At 36.7% G+C, this 20,993-nt stretch overlaps 1 protein-coding gene across 6 annotated transcripts in view; it reads right to left on the reverse strand.

Annotated features, from left to right (window-relative positions):
• The window catches only part of DUS2 (dihydrouridine synthase 2), a 41,009-nt gene that overhangs the window by 15,645 nt on the left and 4,371 nt on the right, over positions 1-20,993 (reverse strand). For 3 of the 6 annotated variants that reach the window (XM_085071831.1, XM_085071826.1, XM_085071827.1), the window contains 11 exons: positions 20,516-20,576; positions 19,257-19,304; positions 18,590-18,655; positions 16,900-16,970; positions 16,427-16,513; positions 16,151-16,319; positions 15,105-15,226; positions 13,537-13,680; positions 12,332-12,419; positions 11,620-11,693; positions 9,924-10,399 (listed from right to left, as the gene is read on the reverse strand). In XM_085071831.1, the coding sequence (XP_084927957.1) occupies positions 10,162-10,399; positions 11,620-11,693; positions 12,332-12,419; positions 13,537-13,680; positions 15,105-15,226; positions 16,151-16,319; positions 16,427-16,513; positions 16,900-16,970; positions 18,590-18,655; positions 19,257-19,304; positions 20,516-20,576 (1,168 nt within the window). In that variant the 3' untranslated portion in view covers positions 9,924-10,161. Of the gene's footprint in view, positions 1-283; positions 877-988; positions 1,116-9,923; positions 10,400-11,619; positions 11,694-12,331; positions 12,420-13,536; positions 13,681-15,104; positions 15,227-16,150; positions 16,320-16,426; positions 16,514-16,899; positions 16,971-18,589; positions 18,656-19,256; positions 19,305-20,515; positions 20,577-20,993 lie in introns of those variants that run through there. The other 3 variants (XR_014854519.1, XM_085071828.1, XM_085071829.1) reach the window with 3 other exon arrangements.

Consider the following 20,993-nt stretch of genomic DNA (forward strand, 5'->3'; position numbering starts at 1 on the left):
TTGGCAAAAGGGAGGAGGTAATAAGCAAAAAAGGCTGCAACAAGAAGCAGAAGGCAAGGACTTGATGCCTTCGTTCGAACTGCAGCTTATCATGAGAGCTTTGATAACACAGTGCGTCCATTCCAACAGAGGATCTGGAACTGTAAAGGGATGAAATTACTGGTGAGTGTGAAAAGGTCAATGAAAGAGCTCAGAACAGATGTCAAATCAGCCTTTACATTTCTTTGCCTGAGGTATATCTTCACTTCCCCTTTCTAGAAATAAAGTGTTTAACATGCTTGAATTCAATGCTACATTAGTTTATTTAGCAGCTTTGAGCATCTCTGAGAAGTGTGTGTTGTTTCTAGAATAATTCGTCCAAGAATATACTGGCAACACAGTTCAAACACAATGTCATTCCAGTGCTCTTATGAGACCCAAAGAGAGGCAGCAACCTCCTTAGCTGATGGTCATTCAATACCTTTTTTTGGCATTTTTCAGTTCACCTCCCATTTTAGTTAAATATAATACATTTCACAAGAAATCTCATGCAGTCCCTATGAATTATTGGACATCAGTTCCTTCTTCTTAAGCACACAATTAAATTTCAAACAGAAAAGAGCTTGGGGCAAAATTCCTTGGCTAAATAGCTTTTAAGTTTGTGAGAACTTAGATCCAAAGTATGTTGCTTTAATCTATCTAATAAAGGATAAAATGCTGTCTGAATAAGTAATTCAGTCTAAAGCTTTATACTCAACTAGTGAAAACTTGAATACTGATCTCCATTTTGAACAATCTCTTGTCAACAATCACATATAAGAAAGTACATCAATACTTCCCGTGTATGTGGTGGGTAGATCTCAATTCAGGACATCATCCGGGATCTTGGATTCATACCTAAATCACCAATAAAAGCACTCATGGAGATGGTAAATAATTTTGCCCTGACAGTAACATTGCTTCATGTACCCCCAGTTACAGATCCTGACTGTTCTAACTTTCTGCTCACCATTTCATCCACAACACATTCTTTAAGCTGCTTTGTATAAAGTTTTTCTCTCTCCTTTGTCTTGATGATACCGTGAGTCCATTCAGAATCCCTCAGCTTCCCCCTCCTCTAGCACATCCATCCTTGTCTGTCACAGAGAGCACAAAAAGTCTAAAAATATGTACTCCAGCTTCTCCTCTCCTCTTGTGAAAAATAGGTCAGTCAGCTCTGTGCTCCTCCTTACCTTTCACCCTTTGTATAGTTATATCCTGTCTGCTCTACTGTTCAGCTTTGTTCTCTTGGATGGTAAATTCTTCACTGCAGATGCTCCACGTACTCATAACACTTGGCCTATTTCAGATTTTGTTATCACATAGAGAATAAAATTATATTCCACACAGACCTGAACTTTGTCTCATATCAACCATAAAAACTCAAACCCTGTGCATAATTGCTAATGTTTTTGAGTCAGAAAACTAATGTCGGAGTCTATTTTTAGACACTGTGTTAAGTTTCACTCACTTTTGATAATCTGCATTTTCCTTTTGTGGAGCTATGTTTTGTTTATGGCTTAGAAATTGCGCATGAGATCTCACATGATGACCTTTAAAATAAACCAAGTTTAACATCTTGATATCCACAGTGGCGTGGGAGTCTAAAGATGTGGTTGCAGATACCTGTTTCTCGTTAGAAGGAAACTAATGACAGATCATGCCACTTCCTCACTTACCAAGGAAGATCCTCTCGATGTGAGTTTTGTGTTAAACTACAGCTTTACAACTTCACCATGTACTGGGGGTGTATTTCTGTTATAGACCCACAAGTTGTTGACAGAGCTCAATACTCTATATTTTTCATTAATGGGTTAATCCATACAAATGAACAGAAAAAATTTAATACCTATGCAAAGCTTATGAACTTGTCTGCAAAATATTGAGCAGTCAATAAATGGGAAGTATGCTGGATAGAAATATTCCAGGCATTTCCCAGTTCTGTCTCTTCAATCACAAGGAAGCATAATAGAAAAGTGCATCTGTTGGTCTGTATCTCCTGCTGGCACTAATTTCTCTGCTAATTTGCACAGAAGAATGAAAATTATTACTTTTTCTTAGGAGATCAGTTACTTTACAGACAGCAACTGTACAAACTCCACAGATGCCCTTATCACTGACCCTAGAGAGCTGGAGATACTGTACTTGAAAAGACTAAAACGTATTTTAATTGCCCTTTTCTTTGTCTGCCACTGATGTGTGTGCTGAGGTTGTCAACAGGATGTTTTGTATGCAAATGCTCTTGAGGATCCCAGCTGCAGTCTGAGTAAATAATGTAAGGAAGACCAACACTGGCACCAGTTGAATGCTGCCAACTGTGCCCTACAAACCTCAAGGAAAAAGCTGTGTAATGATCTCTGCTACAGAAACAACCTCTGCAGACCGAAGACCAGAAAACAACCGACTCACTTTTTTGTCACCCCAACTAAAAACCTTCTTGAATGGAAGTCAATACCTGCACAATACCATTGAGGTGTAACAGCTGAATCCCAAATTCATTTTAGTTCACCCAGGGATGTGAGAAAGGCTTGCAATGGAAATTTAGGGATTAACAAGGTGACTACTTATGTTTAGATAAAAAGACCAGTCAGCTTGACATGCCTACTCTAAATACTGAAGTAGAAGAAAAGAAAGGTGTTTACAAAAGCTAACTTTAGCTTAGTGAGGCTGAGAAAACAACTGAGCAGAAACTATCCTGAATTACCATTTGAAAACCTTCTTCCCAACCCACACAGACCTGAGTGAAGAGTAGCATCAATATGCTAAGATTAGCTTTTGTCACTGTCCCAAAATCTGTTAAAAAGTTGCACACAGCTTCTTCTCTAAGGGCTGAGTTGTATTTAGAGAAAAGGAGTTTAAATCACAGTCCTAGAAGAGCCAATAAAAATTCCTAATGCAAGAAGGAATACAATTAGCTGCTTTCCGTGAGTCTGCAGAGCCAGCACAGTGACAGTGTGCACGGGGGGCTCTAAAGCACAGGGGAAGTGAGAGGAGGGAGCTGTGTGGGTGAAATGTTCTCTCCAACCAGGTGATCTGGTGAATTCACAGGCTGGGCTGAAAGGAAAACAGTACACAGTGGCAGTCAGGCAGTGATAGGTGAAGACACAAGATGTTTTCTAACAGGATGAGGTTAGCTCTTCCTTTCATGAAAATATATCAACCTTTTCTGTAAAATCTCCTTTTCATCTAAATTGATTTTTTTTCAATTAAGTATGAAGAAAATAGCAAAGTGTGGGTGGATCAAGTCTGTAGAGAAACACACTGAAGACAAACAAAGTTGAATGGAAACTCTTTCCTCCATCCTACTATGAGCTGTGTTTGCTTCTGTGGCATAAGGCATCACTTTAAATAAATGTGCTGCATTACATATTTTGTCCCTAACAAAGAACGGAGAAACCTACAACAAACTCACAAGAGTTTAAATACTGAATATGAACACAAGAAAAATGGGTAAATACTGAATCTATGGGTAAATGCTGTATCAGTACTACTGTGCAGAAAGACAGTAGTGACAATTTTTTTTTTTCCTCTCTCTCTAACCCTTTACCCAGCATTGCTGCCATTATGGGATATTCACACTGAGGTCATGCTGCATGGTCATGCATGTTACCCATACCAGTGAGCAAACTACCACTGAATTTACAGTCTACACTGCAACACTTGGCATGCTGATAAAAGTTAATGGGAGAGAAGGTAATTTATTAAATAGCTACTAATTCAGCATTTATAATGCAGTATTTCTATGGCCTACAGGCTATAAACTTTCTGAGAACTACAATTGTTTTCCATGTTCAGGCACAGTGAAATATGAAAGCTGCTATTAGCTGTAATAAGAGAATGTCACAGGGCAGCATGACAGTAAACTATAATTACCATGCCACTGATGTGACAGGTAGGCATCATGGTCCAACTGTACAGTGATTTACTGCCTGAATCCTGCAGTCTCAATATTGCACCTCTCTGGAATCATATCATTCTGATGCCCTTGTGAACACTCCCATCTTCCATTCCCTTCCACCTACAGATCTGAACACACAATGTTCAATTAACTTAAAAAAAAAACCCCAAAAAAACTTAAAAACACCCCTTTTGTATGCCATACATGGAAAATAAATGCACACTTCTGCTTAAGTGAAATGGCCCCATACTGTTTTTAACACTCTTCAGATCTCATGGTTTTGTGGCTCCTACAGGTACTTCTACCCACGCATGTTTACTTGTGTTCTGTCTGGTGTCCAGGATTTGACTCTATTTCAGCACAAAAGAAAACAATGGTTCCAGCTTTCAAACCTTTTGTGGCTTGGGATTTAGTATGAGTATGTAACTCAAACAGATAAACAGATGGGCAGACAGTTTGCTTTAAATTTTATAGCAATTTGGGGAGCTAATGAAATGGCAAACCATTAAAAAAAAATCAAAAGCACTTTTCCTGCCTGAAAAACTTAAAGAAAACTGCAATAGTCCATTTCTTAAGTAAATAAGCATACACTGAATGAAACCAGGTAAATCACTGAGAAGTTTCCCAATAAGGTTCAATTTAGAGCCTGATTTTTTTTAACTCAAAAAGGTAATATTTTCCAACACTTGGGATAGAAAAGGTAAAAATGTACTAGCTTTAGTTAAATATCTTCATAACACTCACTTTTCTTTGACCACAATGATGGAAACCACTTTAACAGTTTTTGCTTAAGAAGTTTAACACAAAGGCCCATGACCAGCTGCTGACAATCCTCACTAACACCTGTGCACAGGCAGTGGCAAGCACACAGGCACACACAGCAGCCTAACACTGCACAGAGAAGTTTGCAAATCAACAAAAAACTGTATTAGAAAAGGAAACATGTTTATACTGATTTAAACCAGCTAAAAAGTAGGTTGAAGATCTGTATTCAAATCCAGTTCTGTCAGCTCTATGCAGCAGAATACTAATCAAAAAATCCATGTTCACAACTATCCATGGATTATATCAATTTCTGTTCCAATCACCAAGCAATAATTTTTAAAGGCAGTTGAACAAGAATTTTTCATGTCAAACACAATTACATACTGAAGGATTAGCAAATGTATGGAGTTTATCAAGCGAAATTAAGTTGAAACGAGTAAAGCATCAGATTTGTACTAGAGTGCTCTGTAAACTCTCACAAGAGGATATCTCTCAGACAACAATTTTCTGAAAACACACTCTTCCACCATGCCAGGGCAAGGGAAAAGTATTTATTTGTTTAACTAATAGATATTTAACAGCTGATTTCCATTAGCTCCTGCAACACAGTTTCATTTGGGAGCTAAGTGAACACCACAAGTGCAGTATACTTTTAAGCCTCCTCTCAAAAAGCCCCCTGAGATTAAAACTCCTTGGAATATGGGTGGCTGAACCAGACTCCCCCTGGAGCTCAGCAGTTCTCCCTAACTGACCCAGGCAACTGTTTTTTAACAATACATGATGCACTCCCTCCTCACCAAAGCCTTGCTTTTCACGTTTAGCTTTTAATGTTTTTCATCAGGTTTGTCATCAGCACCTCTGACTCAAAGCTTCAAACGTCAGCCTCCCGCACTGTGGTACAGATGGAACTTAAGCCTTACAGGCCACCTCATCACTTCTTGCCTCAGAGTCCAAATATAAGCAGGCTCCTGTTTAATAAGGCAACAGCTCTCATTATGCTGAGCTCCTAGTTTTGATTAAAGAATGGCAGTAAAATGCTTTTGTGAATGAAGACTGCTAACACCTGTCTGGGACCTCTCACAATTTTGCCAGTTGACATTGTTTGAAAAACACGTTCTTCTGTGTGTCATAATGGGTAAGCGAAAATCAAACCAAAACAAAAACCTTCTCACCTCCCCCTCCTTCCCCAGCAACCCAAGGCATGCTTATTCTTTGAATTGGAGAGCAGCTGAGCTGACATGTGGCTCACTTGCCAGTTTCAGAAATTGCAGTGCTGGGGAGCTCTAGGATTTTGATATTCAAACTCTGTATTTGTACCGCCAACATTTAACCTCACATTCCAGGGCGGGGTTGGGCTCAGAGCCTGGGACATTCCAAAAAGCATTCCAGCCAGCAAGGCCCTGGAGGTAGACCCACAGTGAGTGCATCCACACCAAAGACTGGTAAAAATATCCCTGCATTCCCATTCACATTTCTAGTAGGCAGAACACAGTGGGGAGAAGTTACAGATCTCCCCATACCCATGGACCACACTCTGGCAGGTATCATTACAGATACTCTCTGCAGCATCACTGTCAAGTAAAAAAAATACAAGTGTTTTTTTGTTGGCTGACTGTACCCCTGGCACAAAAATCCCTCCAGTTGCTTCACGGACTTCCATAGCATTAATAGTGAAACATTTCACTAAGCAAATACTTAAAATAGAGCACAGCTTTTATCAGTATGGACCAAGTATCATATTCACACCATATTAAAATTTAAAAAAAAAGGAAAAAAAATCTGAAAAGTGAGGCTACATATCCTCCAACCCAACTGTGGTCTCAATTGCCACCCTATGCAAGAATGCAGAAGTGCAATGGCTGGACTGTTAAATACTGCAGAAGTTTGCATATTTTTCTGAAGACAAGAAAAAAATCTGCCACCTTCTGTTTCTAGAAGGTACAGCAGGGAAGAGAAGCACAGGAGAAACTCAGACTAACCAGTATTGTTTGCTCTTTAAAAGTAATGTGAATGCAGTGATTTCTAGGAGGAAAGCACTGGTCACTGAAGTAACTACTTTAACACCAGTGCTAAAAAGGGAACATACATGATAAATACAATCATCCTATCTGTAGAACTGGTTTGGAAGAATTTAATAATCCAAGCAGGGTAAGTTGTCACACATCAGTTGTAACAGAGTTATGAGGAATGAAAGTATGTACCAGAAAGTCATTAAATGACAACATTTGGACATTCACCCACATATACGTACAACTACAACTTTTCTTTGGTTCTTTCTGAATCTGATCAAAGGTGTCAAATGTTACACTTTCTAGCCATTTCTGAGAATTACAGTCCTTCTATATTTAGCACTAAAAGCTCATTCCAACAGAGTGACTCCTCACTCTCATTTTCACAGGCTCTGCTTTGCCTATCCATAACTACAGCCCAGACAACCCCATTAATGTGTACAACCAGTGCAGAGAGCTAAGAGGGGCAAGTGTAACATTGGTAATGTAGTAATTTCAGGAAGGATTTGAAAACTTGCACTTATTAGAAAAGAGAAACATCCCCCCAAGTTTCAGGACCCCTTTTATTTAATATATACACTTTGCAAACTAGTGTTAACATAGTGTTTGTTTCACTCATAACAAACTATGCAGCCAGTATTATCCAACCCTCTCCATCAACCAGGCCAAGGCACATATTCTGTAATAGAAGATGAGTAGTAAAGCACCTCCAGGCTGGTACTCGTACAACCTTTCTTAAGGTATCTATCTCCAACTACAGTCCCATGTGAATTTTTGACAGCATCCTGCAGAAATCTGCTCAGCTGTTCAGATGAACCCAAGATTTACACATTCTCAAGCACCACTAGAACATCCTCCCCTCACCACAAAGCTGTGCTCTGAACTGAATGGACTCACTGGCTGGAAGGAAACAATATCAGAAGCCTGCATGGGCTGTACGTCACTAAGTAGGCAGGACAATGCACATTTACATGAAAAAATACCAGAAATAAAAAACCACAAGGTACAAATATTGTTATGAAGGCCTTGGCTCCTAAATTGAATGATCCTATCTCACTTCTGTAAGAAGTTCAAGGCAGCAGTGGCACACTTTCTCCTGAGTAATTTTTTGGGGTTTTTTCTGAGTTAAAAGAGAAATAACATGCTTCTCATTACTGACTTATCTATAAACTCATCCCAATCCACTGTAATTTCCACTGATCCATAGTAGCTGCTGCCATACAAGTCCACACAGTACTTAGGCACCACCACCTGTGTTACCCAAAAGTTCAATTTTCCTTTTAGACAGACAATAATGACAAGAGACTAAGCCAGATCCTTCTATGTGGCAGGACAAGAGGCTATGGGCACAAACTGAAATACAGGATATTCCATGTAGACGAAGAAAGAAAAACCCCACTTTTGTTTACACCTTAAAGGTGCTCAAACACTGGAACAGGTTGCCAAGAAAGGTTGTGGAGTCTCAATCCCTGAAGATGTGCAAAACCCAGTTAGACACAGTCCTGGGTAACCTGCCCTAGCTCACCCTGCTTTGAGCAGGAGATTTGGACCAGATGATCTCCACAGGTCCTTTCCACACTCAAACATCCTATTATTATAGGATTATAATTATAAATTATAATATATATATTATATATTATATATATATTATATATAATTATATATAATTATATAAAATATATAGTATATATAATTATATATAATATATATTACATATTATATATTATTATATTATATATACTATATATACTATATATTATATACATAAAATATAAATTATAATTATAAATTATTATATTAATCTTAATTATCACATGATTCTATTACATTAGACCTTGCAAACCACACTGGTAGCAGGACCTAAAAATGACTTTTTCTTTATTATTATCACTCCAAATAGTTCTGACAAAAGTAAGATACCCAGACAGAACTGACAATAGGAAAAGGGCTACTTCTGAAATTTATGATTAATACTGCAATTTTTTTAGTGCTTTGTAGTAAAATTGTAGCACTAAAATGATATCAGATCTAAGCATATTTAACAGCATTTACTGCAATGTACAGAATGAACAAGAAAAACTTCCTTCTTCCTAGACTATATAGACCTACTGTAAATTACACTAATCTGAACAGCAGACATTTTAACTTCACAACCCTGAATATTATCTGGTGAGATATTATTCTTCCTTTTTAAAAGGATGGTTTAATTTGGCACTGTCATGTTAGGAAAATATTAAAATTTTAAAATAGGAACTTTTTATGAATTACAACCAAATTAATTGTATCTTGTACCTTCTTCATACAAAGTACTTTAGAGATCATGGCATGATATATCCCCATCATTTTGGTTTCAAACCAGAGCTGATAATCTCAAGATCCTTTGCACTGTTGAGGGAAACTAAACCACCATTTCATTAAACTGGTAATAACTGAAATCCCTGAATTCTTTTGGCATTCTTTTGAGGATTCAGAACTCTAATTTAAATCATACTCAGCTGTATTGCCATGAATCCAACATGGTCTGTATCCTCTCTTGCCATATAGCATTTACTTACAGTTTACTTTAATAGGAAGTTGTGATGATGGAAAACAAAGAAGAAAACATGAGCCTTTGATTGAGACCCCCAGTATCACCAACAGCTGATTACTGAGAAAAACAAGGTCACATTTCAAGAACATACAAGGCCATATTTGGATGCATATTATTGCAAGTATTCTACTTGTAGACATTTACAAGGACTTTCAAGTTCAAAAGTAAAAACACAGCTCAAAGTGCTTTCATTCAGCAAAGTCATTGCTACCATGCTTGGCATGCCCGGAATTCATTACTGGAAAGACACAATTGTTAATACCTAAGACCAGGAAAGGATGGTTAATTCTACTGTCATACTTCTGAAGGGAAAAATATAGTACAAATTACCATGGAAGAATGCTATTTTAATGCTTGTATTACAATTTTTTGGTCCTTCTCTCTGCAAAAAACTTTTTCTTGATATATGAGGGGTGTAAGCAAAGCTTGCAAGACATGCATAAAACTCAGTTGACACAATCATGTCTACATAGCTATTAATATTTTTCTACATTAATTTTTCTGATTAACTACACTATTCCATAAGGAATTCCTCTGCTTGTGGATGATGTATTAATGCATCTCTTACCAGCACACTGTAGGCTTCATAAAAATAAAAAACAAGTAATAAAACCAATGACAAAATTGCTTTGAAAATACCTGATATTTTTAAAAAATTTATTATTTGGGATTATCTTCTCCACGTTCTTTAAAATCAAGTTCCTAATTATCATCTGAAAGGCACCATAGGGACAGTGAGTGGTGAACAGTAAACATCTCAGTGGCATTTTTCACAACTGGGAAATTCACCTTTGAGAGAATCCAAATGAAATGTGAACAGCAAGATATACAAATAGAAGTGAACTTGTAGCTTCATAGGCATGAAACCTCTAATTTCCACGCTATCGTGGCATCTTAGGCAGATTCATGTCAGAAGTTTCTTCAATAAAATTAGCCTTTTTATGGGAAGGCTCAGCAAGGTCTTCTCCATGGTCTTTGTTAATCAAGCGCTCCTGCTCTTCCCTCTTGCGTTTGTTAATCAGGTGATTTTCTCCCTCACAGAGCTTTCCCTCTGGGACACCCAATGTTCTCAGGCAGACAATAGCTGCAGCTTGTTCTGCTAGTTTCTTGGACTTGTCCCTGAAGAGCAAGCAGACAGAGCACAGGTAAAAGTAGAAACTGAAGTCTCTACACTGCCAAGGGACAATTTCCTGCCTCTGATGCAACATCATGAAACAAACAGCATTTGTAGTCATCTCACAGCAGAGGAACAAAACAGGCCAGTTCCAGAAATTATTTCCATCTTGCTAGGTGACAAGTGTTGATGCATCACTCCTGATGCAATATTCCTAGAAAATCTGTCTCTATTAGGTCTTGTCTCTCAAACACTCTTCATTTCAAAGGGACAAAGTCAATGTGTGTTTGGCCCAAGTGGTAGCAATTCTCAGAAAGTAACTTTTACAAATTTGATCACTAAACAAAACTGAGTTATGAAGGATCACTTTTCTTCAAAGAGACTCAGACTTAAATATAGTCTCTGGCAGGTGTACAAGTTCATTGATGCTGACAAAAGCAGGAACTGTTCCATAACAATAAAAATTCTGTCATTTCTGAGAGAGAGTGCACATCACACATTTGTGAAAGTCAGTATTTGAAAACATTTTCTTCTCAAAATTTCATATCAGCTGAGCATAACTTCCTAAAGTCTCTGAACAGGAAGGCTGCAAAGCAGTTGTGTGCACTTGTCCTGTTTAAAATGTTCAATGCTGAGCTCTAGCTTTGCAGTTAAATCAAGATCAACTTAGGTGAAAATGCCTCAAGTCAACTCCAGTATTAATAGATGATTGTATAAAATACCATAGTAAAACTTTAGAGCAGCCCTGGGTGTAGCTGCCAACTAACTGTGATCTCCAAGAAGTCACTGCACTCTCCTGTGCTTCACCGTATATAGACACTTAGTCCTGACTTCTTATTGGGATTGATCTACTGTAGTGGCTGAAGACAAAACCTCCTCCAACATTCCCCTCTGCCTCTCTTGGCTTCTTTCTGAACTCATCACTCACAGAATGGAATTGGGTCACTTATTTGCTGCCCTTCCCATACAACTTATGGACCAACACAAAGTGAATTAAAATCTGTGACAATTTACTTGAATACGCCAAAGCTGATTTCCTCTTGTCACATTCAATTCTCAGAAATTTTTAATCCTTTTTCCCCCTAGAGGTAGCTTTAGGAGGCAGCTTTTAGATGACCATTATCAAAGTCAACTGGAATAAACTGGAGTACCCTTTTAATGCAAGTTTTTAAGCTACATTTCAGAAATAAAAATCCAGCTGAAAAACCCATTAAGGATGGCTTACCACAGAGTCGATCGGTATTTTTGCTCAGCTACTGTCACTACCGAACAGAATAATCTATCCAGTGGTCTTTGAACCTGTAGAATAAAAAGAATTAAAAGGGAACGAGCTGTCAAAAATCAATCATGTAATTTACAGAAGAAACAACATCATCAATATTCCTTGACAGGTGTAAGGACATGAATAACAACGTAAGTTTAAAATTACTGTATTTCATACCACAAATGTAACCATAGATACTTAACATAAAAAAAAAAAAGAAAGAATTGTCCAACCTGCAAATATTTTTGCTTTACAAATATAAAAAATAAACAAATAATGACCCCATCTAACCAAACAGGTACTCCTATGCCATACAGTTCCTATCCATAACAGCGTGCAACAACAAAGACAACAATCCAGGAGTTACTTGTTTACTTCACAGAAGTAGTAAAAGAAAGTCAGTCATGGGCTCCTATATAATGACCAAGAAGTTAAAGCAACTTCTTTCACACATGAACCAAAAGCAGACTGAAGGTCTGACTTTTAATTTTTTTATTTTCTAATGAAATAAGCTGCTATTTTCATACCTTTGTGTATTACCATTCCTGCAGCTGCTTTCTGAAAGAGCTATGCCAGACTGGGAAGCAGAATTTCTCTACCTTGAGTCCTAAAATACTTAATTTCATGTACAAGGCAGAGGAAGAGGTTTGAAAGGGTTTTTTCATTGACTCACAGTTTCATAAACAGGCTGAGGATGCTTTTCTTTCCTACACCATTCCAGAAGGTACATTTTTGGAGTGATCTGTGGTGGATATTCTCGCCTAGACAGAAAAATTTGTGGTCAACAACTGTGCAAAAGTTCTATTTTAAAACAGACAATGCTGCTTGTTGTATTACTTCTATCAGTTATTTAAGGTTTAATTTTATAGCTCAAATTATGAGAAAGATGTTTGTTCGTCATTAGGTAACTCAAGTAATAGGTCTGACAAAACATCTTAAATAAAAACTAAACTTGTCTGTTATATCTTCCCAAACATTCACATCCTGTATTAACACAGCTAAAGAAAAGATACTTACCAGAAAGGAGATTCTATCTAAATATGTGACACAGAAAAGAGATACAGTTTGGCGCTGCTTATTATAAGCACCAATTAAATACTAGTAGAATAAAGGAGAAGATGCTTCCATTATGAAGCAGTAGAGTTATCAAATGAAAAAAAGGTAGGAAATACAGGCTTTGATTCAGTTACTGACGCAGAATTGCAGCCCCTTGGATATGGCAAAACAAAAACACACTTTAAAATCTGTATTCAGCTCCCAAGCAGTCAGGTAAATAAATATCCTGTAAATATTAAAGCACTATGACTGGATTTATGGAGCATTTTACACATCACACTCTTCTTGAGCTGTTTCATAGGCTTATTAGCAAAACCAGCAAATGTGAGTTTCACATTGAAAGTTAACAGCAATTCCATAGGCTTCACAGATTATAATTATACATTATATAAAATAATAATGTACCCAACTCCATGAATTAATTTTTCAAAGAATAGCTTATGAGTGAAACACATTTAGAAGGCTTCAGATGAGCATGTTATCTGCTTAGAAGAGTATAACGAAATTTGTTCAGAACATTTTAGAGAAAAATTATTATGTTTTAGTCAGGTTTCACTAAAAATAACTGAATTCCATATCTCAGTAATGCATTTTTCTACATGCAGTCTCAGGAAGCATGGAACTAAAGAATATCTTACAACATCCAAATGGCACAGGAAGAGTGGTGATTATGCAATGATATTCACTTAATGCATCATAAGAATTCACTCAGTAAGTGCTGTTTTGCAAATCATAATTTCCCAAAAACTGTTAGGACATTCTCAACCTCACAGTTATTATTCAGAGATGCAAAAGAGTGAAAAACTTGATTTGCATGCTTACTTGTCAAATCTAACAGCCATTTTTATTACATCTGGATCTTCCATCTGGTCATCTTCATCTTGTGTCTTGGTTTCTAAAGATGTTTTCTTAGCTTCAAAAATAGCTGTTGTTTCTTCATAGAAGTCACCCATTTCAAAGACTTCACTATTCAAACAGAATTCCTTTGTATTAGAGATCAGTTTAGAAACTTTTGTATCACATTGTGATAAAGAAAGTAAGTCTAGAAATCAATTTTGTTTAGAGTATATGCTAGAGTACAGAGAATAAAGTGGAAGTGTGGCTATATTCTGCAGAGTGACATTATATTGTTTCTCTTTCAATTCTTACCAAACGTTGTTGAGCTACAAGTAGAAAAATAATGTTCTGATTTCCACCCTACATATGCAATTTGTAGCCTGGAAGACCAGGCAGAATCAGTCAGAAATACAGGTCCTGAAATGCTCAAGTTATTAGTTCATTTAATAACTTGCAGTTGGATGAATCAGAGACAAAACATCTCTGAGTGACTCCTGGTGCATCAGCTCCACAAGGGCAATATGAGCCAAAAGTATTCTTCTAATTATAGTGATTAAAAATACTATATGCAATAAACACTATAGCATCCAAAGCCCTCAAAATCTCAGATTTTCTGACTTCAGAGTATTATTCACAAGCCCAAGTAAAGAAACCAGAAATTTAGTCAAAGCCTCAAATCCTTTTAAATTTCAGATCCATGGCAGGCTGGATCTACTTTGAAAAACTGAAACTATTAATTTTCTGCAGATGATAATGACAATCAAACCTGCAGCATAAGAAAACTTTCACTTTCTCTTATGAGCATGCTGGGTGATATGGGACGGCTCAAAACCATCTCCAGTGCTCTAAGCAAAAAAAGCAGTGAAGCTGAACAGTGCTAACTTATGCTTCTAAGGAAAGGCAATTTATTATGCACTGCTATGTAAATGTTTTGTGGGAAGAGCAGCAGGCCAGCACTGAGGTTAAAGCTGTAACATGTCCTCACCACCAGGAGACAGCAGAATTATGTACCATTTTTGTCTGAAGATAAACTGGTGCATCAGGAGATTTCAGGTATGAAAAGCAGCACAAAGAAATGTATTTCAGTACCATATATACAACCCTGATACATGGTTTTGAATTCGTAAGTGTTCATTTTAAAACAAATATGTTATAAATATTCCAGTAACATAAAAGACCCACATGCAAGAGGAAAAGCTAAATTAAATAAATATCTGTGGAAGAAGACAAACTCCACAAAATTTCAGACAAGCTGAAATTTTTCTTAATCAGTTCATGCAAATAATGGATAAATTCCTGTCACTCAGTAAAGCACCACTCCAAATTAGTATGCTGAATATAGAAAGTTTTAGGGTTAAACATTTAACACCTGAGCATGGAGGAAACCTGGAAAAGGTTACTATGTTATTTCAAATCTCCCCAGCTGGGAGTTTGTTTGGGTTGCTTTGGGGGTTTTTTGCAACTTCTTCTGATGGTGTGAAATACCAGGTAGTCCTAGACAGAGAAGTGCTGTGCAAGTTTGCCAGAGTAAAATCCCTGAAGTCCATGCTTACCAGATCTCCTGTGTGGACTGTGCAGCGTGCAGCTTCTTACCCTGAGTAGTTTCCAACTGTTCTCTTAACATCTGACACAAACAGTATTTTGTGTTGGTGTAGTGATTATCATATCTCACTGCCTGATGGAAAGAGACAAAAGTAATTAAAAACACACCAAATAAATTTATCGTATGTACTGTGCAATATCTCTTGATGACTTTCAAAGTGATTTTTGTAAGGCAAACCACAGTGCAGTTTCCTCAATAACATACTCAACACTACTCATGAATGTGACTATAATCTGATTATTTTGGAATGACTTCATGAACTAAAGTTCAACTGACTCACATACTTCAGAAGAAAAAGTTGACCAGTTTAACATCATTGACTAGCAATGCACTGATATTTTAGTAAGTAACTAGTTAATAACAAGATCAAATTAAAAAACAAATTTTAATTGATGACATAATCAAAGCTACAGATTTCTGACTGATTTCCTATGCTGTCATTAAAATTGTGTCTTTTGAATAATGGATAGAACTTTATTATTAAATGACTCAGCTAATGGAGCTACAGTACTTCAAACACAGAATTGCTTTATTGGTAAATCGTTCCCTTTGCTTCCCTGCTGTGAATACTTCTTGACAGTACTTGTGAAAAGTAATTAATTTCTAAAACGGAATCTAGAAGCAACTATTTAATATTCCTTCACTTTTCTGTTAAATATGGTATATTCAATGTTGTATACTGTATGTAATACTCTGTTCAATTTGTATAACTGTGACTTCGAAAGAAATGGACTAATTTCTGGACATTTTTAGATAGCCTTGTAAGCCTCATAAATGTTCCCAAGAAACTAGGGCTAAAATGCACAAATACAGATTTCTGAACAAAATCAAACAGAGGAAGCAGTGGTTGTGATGCAAGACTCATGTCACATGAACTATGCTAAAAATATCCCCAGACCCGAGCCTTTTAAATGAGGAGTTAAGATACTGCAGTAAGATTTCGATTAACAATTTTAAACAATGTTTATGACAAGTAAGAGCTTAAAAAAAACATACATATTTGATGTAATCTTGCATAACATCCTTCAAGGGGCAAAACCCCTCTTTTCTGAAGATAGAGGGGTTCCACATGGCAGCACGAGCAATCATCACTGATGAGGCAGCTGTTGCTTCCTGGAAGGTCTCAATGTCTGCATATTCTTTGATGAAGTCATGAGATCCTCCACTAAAAATTAGCACTAACATAATTAGTCACAGTTCTTTTTCCTGCACTTGCAAATCCTAAGTTAGGTACAGGCACGTGACCACAACGAGCTAATTAGTCCAACTTACTTTGCTATTACTGGAATGGAGACAGCTTCAGATATGGCCTTGATCACATCACAGTGCACAGGGTGCTGAGGCCTCTCCTCCTTCTTCCTTTCCAACAAACAAAAAAAGACAAGACCAAAGATTTCCTGTGGAATTTATAGATCTCTAAATCACAGCAGACATGACACAAGGATTATTGGGATATGCTTGTTTCCACTTATTTATTTTACATGTTTGATTTTTTAGAGACAAAGCATGCAAGATAATTTTTGTTTTACTTGGTCTTTGAGAAAAAATATTTAGGAAAAGAGCAGCAAGCAATTCCATTCCCTAATTACCAGCTGGATTTCCCAGAACACCAATTTTGTTTACAGTTGAAATCAGAACCATATATTACATTTAGACTATAGAGTATACTTGTATCAGTCATATCATACTGCGCTCCATCAACAAACTAAAAAAATCTAAGTCTTTCTTGCCCAAAATCAATTTACCTTCCATGGACTGCAATGGCAGCAATGCCAGTTTTTTCTATTCTCTTCACCAGATTCACAGTATCCTCAACCTGAGGGATAAGACAGACTGACATGATTTTAATTCAAAGCAAAAGGAATAACTATCATGTGTCCACGTGATTCCTGTATTTTATCAATAAAGCCCAACACGTATAACCATTTCATATCTACTTCAATTAAAGCATACTACGGCAAAAATAAGAATCTATTTTCAATGCTTCCTTGAAACTATAGACTGCAAAGTTTCTCAAACCAGGTAACATAATACTCTGTAGCATGAGAATATTTTCCAACAGGTTTTCAGACTGTCAATTGAAAATGATTGAAACACTTGATTAGCAAGTCCTCTCTAATGACTATCCTGTAAATTATAATTAAAATGCTTTTCAGTAAGATGATGCCTTCTGAAATCAACATAGCATGCAATCACACAGCTATAAATATTCCTCTCAGATGTGTCTTAAAAATGCTAACCAGCATCTAAAAAATTCTAAGGATATTCATATATGACCAGTGAATCAAAAGGCCCAGTAGGAAAAAGGGGAAGCTCCCAGTGGATCTTCAAAGAGGTAGGATGCTCTTAAAAGGCAGGAACAAAACTGACACATTGCTGCATTAGCCTGTCTTATGCAGCTTTAGGGAAAGGGAGAATGAAAAAAAGATAAGACTAATTTTCTTTTCAAATGCTGGAGGTCTGTGGCTCATCCCAAACAAATCAGATTCAGTCTCTGAAAACTGCAACATGTCCCAGCTGGCATGGACACAGAGACAGAAGTTCACCTGCTGTTCTGATGGATGACATTATGCAAAACCAGCTTGAAATAAAAAGGAAGAGGCTCTAGGATATTTGTAGAAAATAAAAAGGAAAGTTGCCAGTTCTCTGATTTAATACTTCAGTACTTCAGAACCAAAATTATCTTAGATTGGGTTACTGATTCTTTTCACACAAGCTTCACTTGTTTATCTGAACACATAAATGACTTCTGAACAAAGCTGGCTCAGGTAAAGTTCATTCATCTACTGAAATATCTATTTAGGTAATATGCAATCACAGTATCTAGGCAGGTAATTAAACACACAGTTGCAAAATAATCAGTTTTAAAAGAGACATCATCATCATCTCTTGGAGGTTTAAAAATATGTGGAGAATTCATCTGCAAAAAAAAAAAAGCAGTAAGGATGCTACAACAGCTGTAAAAAAAGTCTGGAAAAAGACAGAACCTGTAACTTCACTAGCTGTTCTAACTGCAAGAACAGGAGAACTGTTTGGAAGAAAAATCAGTCTCAAAGAACAGAAATCATCTATTGGCTGCCCCATGTGAAAACTAGAAATTAACAGCATCAACTGGCTGCTCAGGGGGTGGTGTCCTACACCCTTTTGTACCTCTGTGACAGAAAAATTACTTAGCTGAGAAATTTAGAGGAAAAAAGCCTCTGTGTCCTTGCATATCATGGAATCTGACAAGCCCACGATCATGATCTCTGTGCACCTGCAGGTCAGATAACCCTTCAGCCTGGGACAGCATCCCAAGCAGAAATTGTAATTCCAAGTGCTATTTCACAGCAACAGGCATACAATGACAACATCCTAGAACATCTTATATTTTAACTGATAGTAAATCAGAGAAATAACAGCTGAACACTTCAGCACAACGATTTATGCTCTTACTGAGGGCAAAATGCGGATTTTGCAGGTTACTGGTTTACAAATTCCTTTAACAAGGGTGGTCAAGATCTAGAAAAAGAAAAAAAAAAGACAAAAACCTGATCACAACAGTGAGGTTACTAAAACCCTCCTCCTTTCTCTCCTGAAGATGAATTAGAATAATGTAACACTGTTAACTATTCCTCTATAAAGAATCTTACATGCTAGACAGACACATGCAATCTGTAACTGAATATACAATTTTATCCAGTAGATACACAAACCTATTTCTAGTCTAAGACATTTTTACTTTTACTTCTTTTTCATTTCACCTGGATTTTTACAGAGCAATTAACTGCTGCTGGAGTTCCAACACTGCTTTTAATATGAGGTGACCAGTGAACTCTGACAATTTCAAATTACATGCATAAGCATGTAAAACTTACAAATACAGCATCACACTGGAAGTTTTTAAACTGAAATGAAAGAAGGTAGCAATTTTATAGTCCAGACAATGGCAAGGAGAACTAAATTAGGAATATTGATCTATAACCTTAATTCCAGTGTTCTAAACTGAGTATTCCACTCTAGCTATTACAAATTTGTCATTATTCAACTCATGCCTGCTTTCAGTAGTGCACAGTGCACAATTCTTTCCAAGGCAGCTCAAACCCCACCAGGCAGTACTTACAGACTCTATTTTGTCAGGATCAGACAGCAGTGCTGCTCCCATACCTCCCTGGGAAAATAGACAGAAGCCATTATGCACTAGGCAAGCATATTTTTCTACTCTATTTTGCCTAATAGCAGACCACAAAAAAAGCACAATGTTGTATTAAGGAAAAAATGGCAAAATTTAAAATACAGGAGCATTAGTGAACGCTTTGGTGCAACATTTTCTAGAAATACATCAGAATAATTAAGCAGTAATTCAGGGCATCAGCTTGCTCTCATTACTTTATGGAGCAGACAGGATTTCAAACAGTTATTTTTAGCAAATATAATCATCCAGTTTCTCCTTATTAAGTGACAGCTGAACAGATTTATTGTTTTAACATTACACACCACATTTGAGAGGTCTTTATGTCAGTAGTTTCTGTCTACACACTACATTTAAAATAAGAGACTAAGACAAAGTAAGTGCCAGTACTGAACAGAAATAATGAACATTTAACATAATTCTGAACAATTTAATATTTTAGTTGTTCTTCCTGTACTATTTAATCTTCAGACATAGATGCACTGACCAACAACTTTTTTGTACAAACTTTTTTGACCCAGAACTATTGTTGGAGAATAACCATTCACCAGCAGTTGAACTTTTGATCTTTCACCCTAGTACAAGGTAGATATTTTTGTGTTTTGTTCTTAATTATGGTTCTGTGGAGCATTTGACATCAAAATGGAGTGCCATGGTCCAATATATTGATCCTTTATCTCTACACCAAGTGGCTTAACATCCCTCACAACCAGTTTGCATGATTTGTTCTAGCCACAGATACAGGACTAATTTAGAACTGCATGTGTTTTACTGCAAAAAAATCAAGTTTTAACTGATCCCTTGTCCTCCCAGTTAAAACTGACAAATAAGTGAATTAAGCATTGCTAAGTTGTGACTGTTCACTTGCTCAGATGACTTTTTTTTTTCAATTTTTTTAAAGCAAGGCAGAACATATTTCATTCACCTAACAAATTATTGACCTCGGAGAAACATTAAAAAACCCTAAAAAAGTCACTTCATTTTTTCCAGCCATATAGAATTTACTTTTCTAACAGCCTATGGTATTTTACTGTATTAAGGCCATGACACTTTTGAGAATCTTCTGTCTATTACAATTTTTCTCTGCACCAGAATTTTACTGCTTAAATTTGAAGACCAGACCATATATCCCACATTCCATACCTCCAAGACAGAAAATGTTCATTTAGCAGTAATCAAAATCCACTTGCCTTAGTAGAATATTCTTTTGGGCATCCCATGTTGATATCAATACCAGCCACATCACTCTCTCTGAAAGAGAAGGAAAAATTAGAATATTTTTAGCATATTAGAACAAGAATCAAGAAATAGATATCTTTCCAGGTAATTTGTTCCATCATCATTAAGGCTTAAATGAAAACTTAAGGTAAAGTTTATTTGAACTTCTGAATGTTTAGCTTCTCTCTTATTTAAGTTAAATACATAAATCTTAATGGTGGTCTGAAGATCACTCTGTCTACAGGTTTCAATAACCAGTGCTGGGCAGAAGCTGCAAGTACTCATCTTAAACACCTTATTTATACTTAATCCTCTATTAAAGTATATCCACCACTAAATTCACCACTCTCACTGCATCAAGTCCTAGGGAAACTTCCATCTATTTAAGCGGAGGTTTAGAAGCACCCTTCTGAGAGCCACTTTTAGATTCTGCACAATACATTATTGGAG

This window comes from Lichenostomus cassidix, chromosome 11, assembly GCF_008360975.1.
Source record: "Lichenostomus cassidix isolate B80296 chromosome 11, HeHo_3.0, whole genome shotgun sequence".
Lineage (NCBI taxonomy): Eukaryota > Metazoa > Chordata > Aves > Passeriformes > Meliphagidae > Lichenostomus > Lichenostomus cassidix.